Source organism: Pseudopodoces humilis, chromosome 28, assembly GCF_049639895.1.
Source record: "Pseudopodoces humilis isolate 2021_Gansu_Grassland_sample_001 chromosome 28, ASM4963989v1, whole genome shotgun sequence".
NCBI lineage: Eukaryota > Metazoa > Chordata > Aves > Passeriformes > Paridae > Pseudopodoces > Pseudopodoces humilis.
The window spans coordinates 440,725-453,085 of NC_142227.1; the positions used below are offsets into that span (position 1 = coordinate 440,725).

The 12,361-nt window shown below is 53.5% G+C and overlaps 1 protein-coding gene across 1 annotated transcript in view; it reads left to right on the forward strand.

The window, feature by feature from the left end:
• Positions 1-12,361, forward strand: part of PTPRS (protein tyrosine phosphatase receptor type S) — an 89,536-nt gene that overhangs the window by 44,589 nt on the left and 32,586 nt on the right. Inside the window, exons 9-13 of the mRNA XM_088067662.1 lie at positions 1,425-1,694; positions 4,197-4,778; positions 5,552-5,685; positions 5,847-5,991; positions 11,360-11,665. Coding sequence (XP_087923788.1) covers positions 1,425-1,694; positions 4,197-4,778; positions 5,552-5,685; positions 5,847-5,991; positions 11,360-11,665 — 1,437 coding nt within the window. The remainder of the gene's footprint in view (positions 1-1,424; positions 1,695-4,196; positions 4,779-5,551; positions 5,686-5,846; positions 5,992-11,359; positions 11,666-12,361) is intronic.

Genomic DNA, 12,361 nt, shown 5'->3' on the forward strand with positions numbered 1-12,361 from the left:
CCACAGCCTCCCCTTTGCGTCCATGTTCTTCCTGTGTAAGGTCTGGAAGCTGCATCCACCTCTCTGCTAAGGAGATGCACAGAACATGTCACTGTTTTCTCGACGTTAAAAGTTTCATTACCTTGTTTTTCTTATTAATTCTATTCTATTTATTATTCCGCCAGGGCTGAGATGTGACAATGTGAGCCACCACATTGAGTCACATCAGCTAGAAAAAGTATGCAGCATTAAAGTGGGTTTCCCCCTCCCCTCCCTCTCTCTCTCTTCTTTCTCCTTTCCCCTCTTGTTCTCCTTCTCCTGGTCTTCCTTCCTTTCTCTGTCGCTCACTTTCTATCCAGTATCCATGTGGGCATTTGCTGCTGCCCAGAAATTATATTTCTCTGCATTTTCCTCTCTCTTTCTCTCTTTCTCTCTCTCTCTCTCTTTTTTACCTATTTTGCATGATGTTTGTGACTCTGAGAGCTGCATCTATCGATGGAACCGTGTCAGATCTTAAAGAGGCTTCGTTAGGGTTTCTATACCCGAAAACCACAAAAATTTCATTAGAGTTTCTCATCTTTTCCACACTCTCTCTCGCTCCAGGGGGGCTGTGTTCCCCTGGACGCTTCTCACACGCAGACACCAACTAAATTCTGTCCCGCTCCGGGGACTCCCTCTCCTCCCTCGTTTATCCTTCTGCCTTCCACGTCTCAAGTGGAGCGGCTGCAATCTGGGGATGTGCTACTTCTCTCTTTGTTGGATTCTCTGGGTCCAACAAGGCAAAACATTGAGAAGTTTCCATCTCCATCCCAACCTTCTCCTGGCCCCCCACCCCACCTCCGCAGCAGCCCCGGGTGGGAGAGGGCCCCTCTCCGGAGGGGACCCCTGGACCACGCCGGGTGGTGGTGGAGAAGGGGAGCGGGGACTCTGAGAGGGAGGAGCAGGTTCCCGGGGTGAGGAGCGGGGAGCTGGGGGCCCCGGCGGCCACGGAGGAGAAGTTTGGGCGCTCGCCATGCCAGCTCTTGCCAGTAAAGATGAGAAATTACTAATAAATTTTTGTGTATTTATCTGTGCTGTGATGGGTCTAATCTTGATCAATGGAACCCTGTTGCTATGAAATATCGCTTTTATGTCTATATTCTATATATTGTTTGTGAAGTACAAATTTATTTGGAGTTTATTTTTTTGGTTTTTGGTTTTTGATTTTTTAATTTCTTTGTTTTTTTGTTTTGTTTTTAATGAAGGAAGAAAGTAAATGATGACAAACCCCATCTATATTTAAATTATATTTTACTCTTTTTTCTTTTTCTCCTTTCTTTTTCTTTCCTTTCTTTTATTTTTTTTTTTGTTTGTTTTTTTTCCCTCTTTGTTTTTTTGTTTGTTCGTTTGGTTTGGTTTGGTTTTCCGTTTTGTTTTTTTGTTACCTCTGTGCGTCTCGTCCACAGTTCGCCGTGTGGCCCCTCGCTTCTCCATCCTCCCTGTCAGCCATGAAATCATGCCCGGGGGCAACGTCAACATCACCTGCGTGGCCGTGGGGTCTCCCATGCCCTACGTGAAGTGGATGCAGGGAGCGGAGGACCTGACGCCCGAGGATGACATGCCCGTGGGCAGGAACGTCCTGGAGCTCACGGACGTCAAGGACTCCGCCAACTACACCTGCGTGGCCATGTCCAGCCTGGGAGTCATTGAGGCCGTTGCCCAGATCACGGTGAAATGTAAGGGAGTGGGAGCGGGGTCCTGACTGCACGTGTGGGAGCGGGCACGGCCAGAGCCCGGTGTCCCAGCATGAGGAGGGGACACCGGGCACGTGTCCTGCTCGTGCATGGGGGCGATGCTGGGAATTGTCGCCAGAGCGGGAATGTCCCGAGGTTTGCGCCTGTGTCATCGTGTGTCTGCATGGGGGGAGCCTGTGAGTGCCTGACCAGCACAGGGGGCATGGTCCTGCATGTCCTGCTGCTCCTGCACGAGTGTGTGTGCATGGCTGGGACAGTCCTGCATGTCCTGCTGCTCCTGCACGAGTGTGTGTGCATGGCTGGGACAGTTCTGCATGTCCTGCTGCTCCTGCACGAGTGTGTGTGCATGGCTGGGACAGTTCTGCATGTCCTGCTGCTCCTGCACGAGTGTGTGTGCATGGCTGGGACAGTCCTGCATGTCCTGCTGCTCCTGCACGAGTGGGATGTGTGTGCACAAGTGGGATGTGTGTGCATGGCCAGGGACACAGCCCTGCATGTCCTGCTGCTCCTGCACGAGTGGGATGTGTGCACGAGGGGGATGTGTGTGTGCATGACTGGGATGTGTGTGTGCATGGCCAGGGACAGTTCTGCATGTCCTGCTGCTCCTGCACGACTGGGATGTGTGTGTGCATGGCCAGGGACACCGTGGCTGTTGTGGGCACCTGGTTGCAGGGGTGCCTGTCCTTACCTGTGTGTGCACGTGGAGCTCTGGATGGCAGGACAGGCTTGTGCACCGTGAGTGCCCCGTGCTGGGATCTGTGCGTGTGTCCTCAGGGATCCCACACACGGAGAAACCCAGAGGGGAGGGGAAGCTGGTGGCTGGAGACCTTCCCTCGCTTTAGGACACCTGAGCTGGTTGTTACGAAGAAAACTGTGACTGAAATCCCTGTGTGCTGTGTCTGTCCTGACGTGAGGCTGGCTGGGCACTGTGCAAGGAGCCTTGGATGGCTTGGAGCCTGCATGCCATCCTGTTCCAAGGCCTGAGATTCAGCCAAGGCCCTGAGGACCTCTGGCATGTGCACCCTTGCAGTAGAGCTTAGTTCCAGCATCTTAGTGGCCATTGTTGCCCCAGCAAGATGGGGAATAAGCTTCCAGCCTAGTGATTCCCAAGAGGAGCACAGGTGCCATCTTCAATCTGTTCTGTCCTCAGCAGGGGAGTATTAAACCCAAGCAGGAACCCCTGAGGTTGGGTGAGTGTAGAGCTCTGTGTGAGCTGGTGTCTGCTCCAAGTACCGGTGTTGCCCGTGAGGGGTCTGGGAGAGGCGGGGTGGGAAAGGATCCACGGGTGGGGAAGAGGAGAAACACTTGGGAGAAAGGGAGGGATAAGAAAAAACAATGCTGTTGTATCAGTGATCTGTCTGAGGAAGGTCTGTCAGGAGAAATGAGTAGGGACTAGAGACTCTTGGCACAAGACCCGTTCTGGGCTTCTGCACAGGCAGTGGGGCTCTCGTGCCAGCAGAAGGATGCCTGGGGCTGGACTCAAGTCCTCTTTATTTTCCTGAGTATTTCTTGCCTTCCCTTTTTTCCCTGTCTTACCCTCTCATTCTGAAAAGCTGCTGTGTAGGGCAGATTGCTTCTGCTTCCAGCTCTCCCAACTCCTCACACGGGGAATTTCACCCTGCTGGTATCTTCTGTCTTTTGTGATTTTGCTTGGATCCTGTTCCCTGCTCTGCTCCTGTGTGTGAGCACCTGCAGCTCTCCCGGGCACAAGGTGAAAGGAGAAGTTCAGACTTCACTGTGATCAGGTCTAGAGAAGTTTGGCTTCAAGGCCAGGTTGGACAGGGCTTGGAGCCACCTGGAACAGTGGAGGATGTCTGTGCCCATGGCAGGGGCAGCACTGGCTGGGCTTTAAGGCCCCTTTCAACCCAAAACATCCTGAGATTCCATGATAAATAAGAAGAGGTTGAAAAGAAAGGTTGAAAAGGGTCAGAAGTGTGCAGTGAGGACAGCACATAAAGGTTGAGAGCAGCTGAAGTTAGCCCATGTATCAGGTGCAGTTGAAGTGCTGAGCAGCCTGCAGTCCCCAGCAGGCTCATGGGGGACTGGCCGAGGAGAGGGGACATGGGGATGAACACAGCTCTGTGGCTCCAGGGGGGCCCTCCCAGCATTTCTGGGCATTTGTTCTGGAGAGCAGAGCACTCCCTGTGCCATTCCTTGCCCAGGGAGGTGTGAGCACGTGCTGGGAAGGAGCTGCTGAGGAGCTGCTCTCCCTCCCTGCCCCCGGAGCAGGTGGAAGTCCAGCTGAAGCCTGTGCTTATGATTCCAGATGTTTAGCTGAATGTTTAGCTGAACGCTTTGCCTTTGATGGAGCAGTTTAAGGAGGATAATAGAGTGGATAACTAGGTTCATCATATTCCAGCAGCACTTTCCTGAGCTGCTGGGATTGGTGCTGTGCCTCCAGCTCCTGCAGCCCTAACCAGACCAATTAGGCACCATTTCAGCATCTGCAGGTTTTTTTAAATGCCTGTTCTTCCTGATTCTCAGCACTTCCCAAGGCTCCTGGGACGCCAGTGGTGACAGAGACGACAGCGACGAGTATCACCATCACCTGGGACTCTGGAAATCCAGACCCCGTGTCCTACTATGTCATTGAGTACAAGTCTAAGAGCCAGGATGGACCCTACCAGATCAAGGAGGACATCACCACCACGCGCTACAGCATCGGGGGGCTCAGCCCCAACTCCGAGTACGAGATCTGGGTCTCTGCAGTGAACAGCATCGGGCAGGGCCCGCCCAGTGAGTCGGTGGTCACCCGTACTGGGGAACAAGCTCCCGCCAGTGCCCCCCGCAACGTGCAGGGCCGGATGCTGAGCAGCACCACCATGATCATCCAGTGGGAAGAGCCGGTGGAGCCCAACGGGCAGATCCGAGGGTACCGAGTCTATTACACCATGGAGCCCGACCAGCCCGTCAGCAACTGGCAGAAGCACAACGTGGACGACAGCCTGCTGACCACCGTGGGCAGCCTCCTCGAGGACGAGACCTACACCGTGAGAGTGCTGGCCTTCACCTCCGTGGGGGACGGGCCCCTGTCCGACCCCATCCAGGTTAAGACGCAGCAAGGAGGTGAGCACCCGTGTGCTGACCTGGGCTGTGGGGAGGAGAGCTGCTGCTTGCTTACATTTGGAGATTTAGATGCCGTGTTGGGAAGGATTTCCCCAGAGGGTGGGCAGGCCCCGGCACACGGTCAGCTGTGGCTGCCCTTGGAGTGTCCAAGGCCAGGTTGGACAGGGCTTGGAGCAACCTGAGATAGTGGAAGGTGTCCCTGCCCATGGAACTGGATGATCTTTATGGTCTCTTCCAACTCAAACCATTCCATGTAAAGATGTAAGATGTAAAACTGCCCAGGCAGGGGTGACACTTTAACTCTGCCTGAAGTACCCAGGAACTACTTTGTCAGGGATGAGTGAGGAATGAGCCTTATGTGCTGAGCTGCAAACACAAGGTGATTTATCATGGGCTGTCACCCAGCACATTTTTGGCATGAGGTATGGGAGGAAACCCCGTGTCCTCAATGGGCTGCTCATGGGCTTCCGACCTCCAGAGTCTTGTAATACTGGCATTGATAGGAAGGGTTGTATTCTGCACTGGGAAAGAGACATATGATCCACTGGGATTCTTCCATCTCCAGCAGCCCTGGATGTGCTGGAGTCCTGCAATGGGATGGAACTCCACAGCTTTAGAGGCAGGCCCTGCCCACGCTGCAGTGTGGCATTTTGCTGCTGACGTGCTCTTCCCACACAGGCTTTGAAGAAAACAGGGCAAGAGCCTCCTAATTAGCTAAGTTAATGTGGTTTCTCCTGTTTCTCATCTTGCCTCCTCTGCCCCATCGGCTCCAGTTCCCGGGCAGCCGATGAACTTCCGAGCAGAAGCCAAGACCGAGACGAGCATTGTGCTGTCGTGGAGCCCCCCACGCCAGGAGATCATAGTGAAGTACGAGCTCCTCTACAAGGAAGGAGACCACAGCAAGGAGGTGAGCCCAAAGTGGAGCAGGGTTGGGGCTGAGGAGCTCCCCGGCCGCGCCGTTCCCTGCGGTGTCGGAGCGAGGGGAGCAGGGCGGGTGTCTCTGGGCAGGCCTCACCTCTGCTGCCTGTTGTTTGGGTTTATTTTCTCTTCCCCCCTCGCCCGTCCCAGGTGCTGAAGAACTTCGAGCCCACGACCTCGTTCACAGTGGAAGGCCTGAAGCCCAACACTGAGTATGTCTTCCGGCTGGCCGCCCGCTCGGCCCTGGGGCTGGGGGCCTTCACCCCGGAGGTCCGAGAGCGCACCTTGCAGTCTAGTAGGTGTCTCTCCTTTCCCACCCTTCTCTGAGGGGACCCCAGCCAGGGAGCCAGAGATGGTGGGCACAGGGGTACGGAGCTGGGGGTGGCGTTTCACTCCAGGGAGGGGGGACACCTTTGGGACCTGCTCCTCAGCTGGGACCTGAGCCAGGAGCAGAGCTGGGCTCTGGGGACAGGGCAGCGCTGTCCTCTGGGGGTGGGTGGGGGCCGTGAGGCTGCCGTGGAGCTGAGCATGCACAGGGGATGGCAGCCACGGCCCGTCCCTCACGCGGGCAGGAACGGCCCCAGCGGGAGGGACAGGAGAAGGGAAAGTGATTGCTCACAGGCCCAGCCTTCCCCAGCCTTTGGGGAAGCAGTCCCCATGCTCTCTTCCATGAGCACCTCTGCAGCCAAGGGGAGGAAGGCCTGGAGCTCTGGGAATGGTCCCGTTTGGGCTCTGGGAGAGAGGAGCCCTGTGGAGGCTGCGAGGGGGATATTGATGATACCAGGATGGAGTGTGTGCAACCAAAACGAGCTGGTTTTAGTTTAATGGATTGTCTCCCTTCGCTGTTGCCCTGGGGACAATAACCCTGGATGGCAATATTTCAACCTGGGCTTTTCACAGATCTTTGCTTTTAAATGAGGTGTTTTTTCACTGCATGAGTGGCTGTGGCAGCTGTTCTTTGTGTTTTCTGTCTCCTCTCATCTCTACTAAATCACTCCGCTGCAGTTTGGAGTAGCCGGGAGCAGAACTAACTCAGAAGTGGCTCTGGTCACCAGTGTGAGGAGGGAGAGCCCTGCTCCCATCCCTCAGAGTCCCTAACAAGGGGGAGCAGCAGGCTCTCAGCTGGGCTTTTTAATTGTCACATCCTGCTGTCTCTCCCTTTCCCTGTCTCCTTCTCTTTCTGTCCCCTGAGGAGTGGGAAGAAAGGGGAGTCTGTTTCTGCACAGACAGAATTCCTTACTGGGGCTTTCTCAGGCCTCCACTCCATTCAGAGATTTTTTGGCTTTTGTTTCCTTCAAATGTTTTTCCCCTTTTTTCCTTCTTTTCTTTTTCTCCATACTCTCTCTACGTTTCATAGGAAAATCCTTTCCTGACTGCTGCACATCTGCTGGTTCTGATCCCAGTGTGGTACTGTCAGAGGGAGCATCTCTGTGGGGTGGGGGAAATGAACTGGAAGGACCTGAAAAATAAGTGTTAAACTTACACTCTGCTTCTGTTTTCCAAGGGGTTTCTCTCCCTGAGACCTGTGGGGACGGGAGGCAAAGATGGTCTGGGATTTGTGCTTTCTGGTTCAATAACACAAGCTGGAAGAGGGGTGTGGGAGCTGGTGGCAGTAGGGCTTAGTGAAAATTTGTCCCTTAAGGGTGAAGGAAAGGGGATCTGGGAAAAGGGAAGGCTTTGGGGCTTTTTCTAACTTGGCATCTGCCCAGAACATGGACGGGTTTCTCTCTCTGTAGCTCAGCTTTCATAGGGAGACTCTCATTAATTTAATGCTCTTAAGAACATCAGCTGGGAGCTGTCAGTGTCCTGTAACATGGTGAAACATTTTTTCCTGGCTGGCTGTTGGAGGAACGAGTCAATTCTCCCTGGTCCGGGTGACATCCTTCGGCTCACAGACCTTCTGGCTCGGGACAGGCTTTTGTGTCTTCCCTCCTCAGCTTCTTTTCCGTTCAGCTCCTCCTTGGCCCGCTCCATGCCTCTTCTTTCTTCTCTCTTCTGCTCTCTGCTTGCCTGCCTGCATGTCCTGCACCCGTGAGCCAGCTCCCTGCTGTCCCTGTCCCTGCTGGGCGATGTCACACCACGATGGCATCTTGTCTCTGGATTGACAAAGCCTCTCCCTGGTCCTCCTGCCGCTCCTGCTGTCCCCTTCCAGCACCCACCCGCATGTGGCAGCCCCTCCCTGCACCTCCCTGCCAGGGTGGCTCCTCCTGAGCATCATAACCAAAGTAAAATCCATTAAACTAAAGGTAAAGTATCTTTTTCTTCTTGAAGTAGCTGGGTTTTAACTCTTCAAGTACCAGAGACATAGCTTGTAAAACTGACAGACTCTCATGGCTGGGAGAAGCTGGTTTGCCCTTCCTGGTTAGCCATGACCTTCCCAGGCTCCCCTGGCAACTCTCCCACACGGAAATTCCAGAGGGCAAAGCGTGCTCAGCAGGCAGGGGTGGCAGGGTGGGTGCTGTGAGGCTGCATGTGCAGGTGTAGAGGAACAATGGGGCTTCCTCACCCTCTGTTCCTGCCCAAGACAGGATCTCCCCTCGCATAGCTCCGCTCCCCCTCCTGTCCCCCTCCTCACAGTACATGAAGTGAATGAAATACCCAAAGTCTATGGTACCTAAAGGGTTAAAAAACATGATATTGTTCAAGGTCAGTAAGGGTCATTCTTGTGGCTTGGACAGTCAACTTTAAAGCATGTAAAAGGTGCAGCTCAGGTGAGTACTGGCTGGTCTCAAGCAGATTCACAAATACAGTCCACCCTGTGGCTGCAGGCTCACCACTCGTGGCTCTGCAGACACTCCCACATGTCCTGGAGCCCTGGGAGGGTGGGGAGGGGTCCCAAAACGCTGGTGAAAACAGCCAGCAGGCCAAGGCCGTGCTCTCCTGCCTGGGGGCTCCTGCCTGTGCCTGGTTCCCTGCCCAGGGAAGGGCTGAGCTGAACTGGCAGCTCCGGCGGGGTTGGTGGCACGGGGCTCCTGTCCCCAGCGTCCCCAGGGTCACACAGGTTGGGCTGGATTGTGAAGGAAACAGTGCCATGAGCTCCCAGAGACGTGTCCAGCGTGGCCAGCCAGCAACCCTGGCTGTTCTCCTCCGCTGCTGCAGTCCAGGGGTGACGGGGAGGGGGCCGGGCAGGACCTGGGCCTTCTCCCCCATCACCCACCCCCACCCCGTCTTTTGGACCAGAGAAAGTGCAAAACCATCCCAAAAGGAGGCCTCACCCCAGGGCCTCTCTGTAGGTCCCTGTGCTGGAGCGTAGAGGGTGAGTGAGCGAGCGTGGCAGCGCAGACAGTGACCCCAGTGCCAGCTGGAGCTGAGCTCTGCTTCCTGGGGCTTTCAGAATGAGGTGCAGGATGAAGGGTAGGTCAGGTCAGACCCTCTCTGCAGTGGGTTTCTCAGCTGTGGTGGCTTTGGCTGGAACTAAGCAGGAAAGGTGGATGTTAGCATGCCCAGCCTCTGCTGAGGACAAAAAAAAGAAGGGAACGGCGCCATGGCAGCAATGAGAGAGGGCTGAGTCTGTCCCTCCATACCCTGAAACCATCCTTGAGCTGGTTCTGGGACACGGGATGAGCAGTGCACCCCTGTCCTGGAGAGGTGGTGCAGCAATCACAGCAGATGGAGAGCCAGAGGGAAGGAGATCTGTCACTGGGAATGTGCTGTCCTGCTCTTCGTGCTGACAGTTTGGCAAAAGAGAGCAGATTGGGGTCCCAAATTGCCATTTCTGCAATAGCTGGGGTTCTGCTGGTGAGGGGAGGACTCATCATGAGCAGAGTGGCATTTTAAAAGCCAGTCATGTACAGAAACCCACCAGGAGCTTGGTCTGGCCTTGTAGCTCAGTTCCTCTTGTTCTCTTGTAAGAAAGTCTTATAAGTTAGCAGTTGAAGCGTGGAAGGTAGGTAAACAGACTGGGAATGTTCTGGAAGGAGTCACTTTTTATATCAGTATTATTTTATTATTATGATTTCCTTTCTGGTGGTTTTTTTTTTTTTTTCTTTTGTTTCAAATTACTGGCTTGATTTATGTTTTATTTTCCAGTTTGTTCTTTTTGGTTTGGTTCATTTGACATCTTCTGTGTTGTTTTGCGTGGCCAGCCATGGCCAGGGCTTGTCAGCCTCCTCACTGGGAGTGCTGGGGAGAAGGGGGTCATTCTGCCAGGTTAAAGACAGCAGTAATGAATAAAAATGGAAGGAAAACACCCAAAATGTCCTACTGGGCAGGGTGCTCAGACAGCAGTGGAAGGATTATCTCTGCCCTTTTTGAAAAGCCACTTCCCTCTGTTTCCTGGAGGCTCCTGGAAAGTGTGTGGCTCTCACTTCAGTGCCAACTGGGCTAAGTGTGACTGGATTTAACAGAGTCCTCAAGGCAAACTGGGCCTAAACATCTGGGTTTGACTCAAGGACTGGGAGTAAGAGGTTTGAAAACAATCATTCCTCACTAAAAGAGCTTTTTGTTGATTAAAAAGCATCAGAGGAATGAGAAGCAGTGACCAGCACTGATCTACTGCTTCTTGCAGATGGTACTTGGGGGACTTGTGAGTTCAGCCCAGTTTCCTGCCCTGTCTGCAGAGAGTTCAAAGCTCTTTATTGCAGTTGGGTGATGCTGGATTTATTGATTTGCCTTGGAAATGTATCACACTCCCTGGGCTGATCAGTTGTCATTAGTGCCAGGCAGAAGTGGGATCTAATCCCTGGCAGCGTTCAGGGCCAGGAAGGAGCACCCTGGATGGTGGAAGCTGTTCCTGCCCAGAGCAGGGGATGGAACAAGAGGAGCTTCAGGGGAGAGCTGTGGGTTCCACCTTCCCACCTCCTGGTCACCCTTGGACAGGCGTCTGCTGCCACCCTGAAAAGTGCCTGGGTAGGGCCACAGTTCCCCAGGTTTTCTCCCAGGATGTTTAGAAACACCAGGCAGATAAGTGCAGTGGGAATTAGACCTGCTGCTGCTTTGGAAAATGCCCTGGATACCTGAACACCTCACCAAACCCACTGCCTCCCTCCTGCAAGTGTTTCCTCAAAACCCTCCTCTTTAAACACGGTTGCTTGGCAGTGTCCTGGGCATTCCCAGTGTGGGATTTGGCCTCCTCCAGTCTGGGGACAGCTAATCACTTCCATCTGGAGGTACAGACTCTTAAATTTAAGCTTCCTGGCAAAAGATTTCCTTTTCTTACTTAGTTTTCACAGATCCCTTCAAAAGAATTCGAGATCCCAGAGACTGAGGTTGGAAAGAAGTGCCTTCCCAGCCAGAGCAGGATTTGCCAGGCTGCTGTAAAACAGGGAGCCAAAGGAAAGGGCTTTTATAGGGTGCAGCTGGGTGCTTAGCTGGTGCCAGCTTAGTGGAAGCAGCAGGAGCCCTCTTGGCTGGCCCGCTTGCTGGTTTAGTCCTTTGCTTTACACCATTTCAGTTTTGATGCCCCATTTAATTTCTGTTGGCTTTTTTTTTTTTTTAAAAAACCTCTTCATTTTGAAAAAAAAAAAAAAAAAGACAACAACAAAAAGCTCTCTTCTCTTTTAATTTTATCTTCCTAAACCAAACTTTCGTACGTTTTATTTTAGATTTTTTTGTTATCATTTTCCTTTTTTTTTTTCTTTTATCTTTCCCATCTTTTGTTTTTTTTTCCCCCCTCCCCTCTCCCTTCTTTCCCTTTCCCGCTCCTGAATTTTCCCCCCTCGTAGAACCGTCTGCCCCCCCTCAAGATGTAAAATGTGTCAGCACCCGCTCCACCGCCATTCTGGTAAGTTGGCGGCCGCCTCCGGCCGAGAGCCAGAACGGCGTCCTGGCCGGCTACAGCGTCCACTATCGAGCGCTGGACTCGGAGGACACGGAGCTAAAGGAGGTGAATGATATCCCCCCAACCACCAGTCAGATCCTGCTGGAGGCCCTGGAGAAGTGGACCGAGTACCGCGTCACCGTGGTGGCTCACACGGAGGTGGGGCCGGGCCCGGAGAGCTCGCCGGTCATCGTCCGCACGGATGAAGATGGTGAGGGAGCTTTTTGGGTTCTCCTGGGGGTTCCTGTCCCTGGAGGGGGTTGTTCCCGTGCCAGGAGGACACAGCCAGGCCCTTCCCGTGGCTCTGGAGTGGTGCCAGGCCAGAGCTGCAGTGGGATCCAAGGTCTGAGCTGTGTGGCATCCTCTGGTGCCACCACCCCGAGCCCTCTGAGCACTGGGGTCTGCAGGGTTCTCCTGCCCTGCCTTAGAGCATTTCCTGGATTTATGGCAGCTTCTTAATAGCTCTGAGTCCTGTCTGCACCACTCCCCTTGAAAAGATGCTCTCACTGAGCCAGGAGCGGCCAAGGCACCAAAACCTTTGCTCTGAGGAAACCTTTGCTGCCAGAACTTGGTTTCCTGGAATCATTGTATATCCTGAGCTGGAAGGGACCCACAAGGATCAGCCAAGTCCAGCTCCTGGTCCTGCATGGGACAGCCCCAAGAATCCCACCCTGTGCCTGAGAGCACATGTTTTAAAATACTAAAGAGTTCTTCCCACACATTCCTTGTTACAACCTCCTCCTTAAATCAGAGTTTTTGTCAGTCATAGAAAGGAAAACTCTGTTAAAGTTTCAAAAATCTTGAGTGACAGCAGTTCAGAGACTTGAATTTTCCTGGTATTTCTACAGTAAAATAAAACCAGGGAAAAGCATGAATGGGTGCATGAAGGGAGAGGAGCACCCTCACT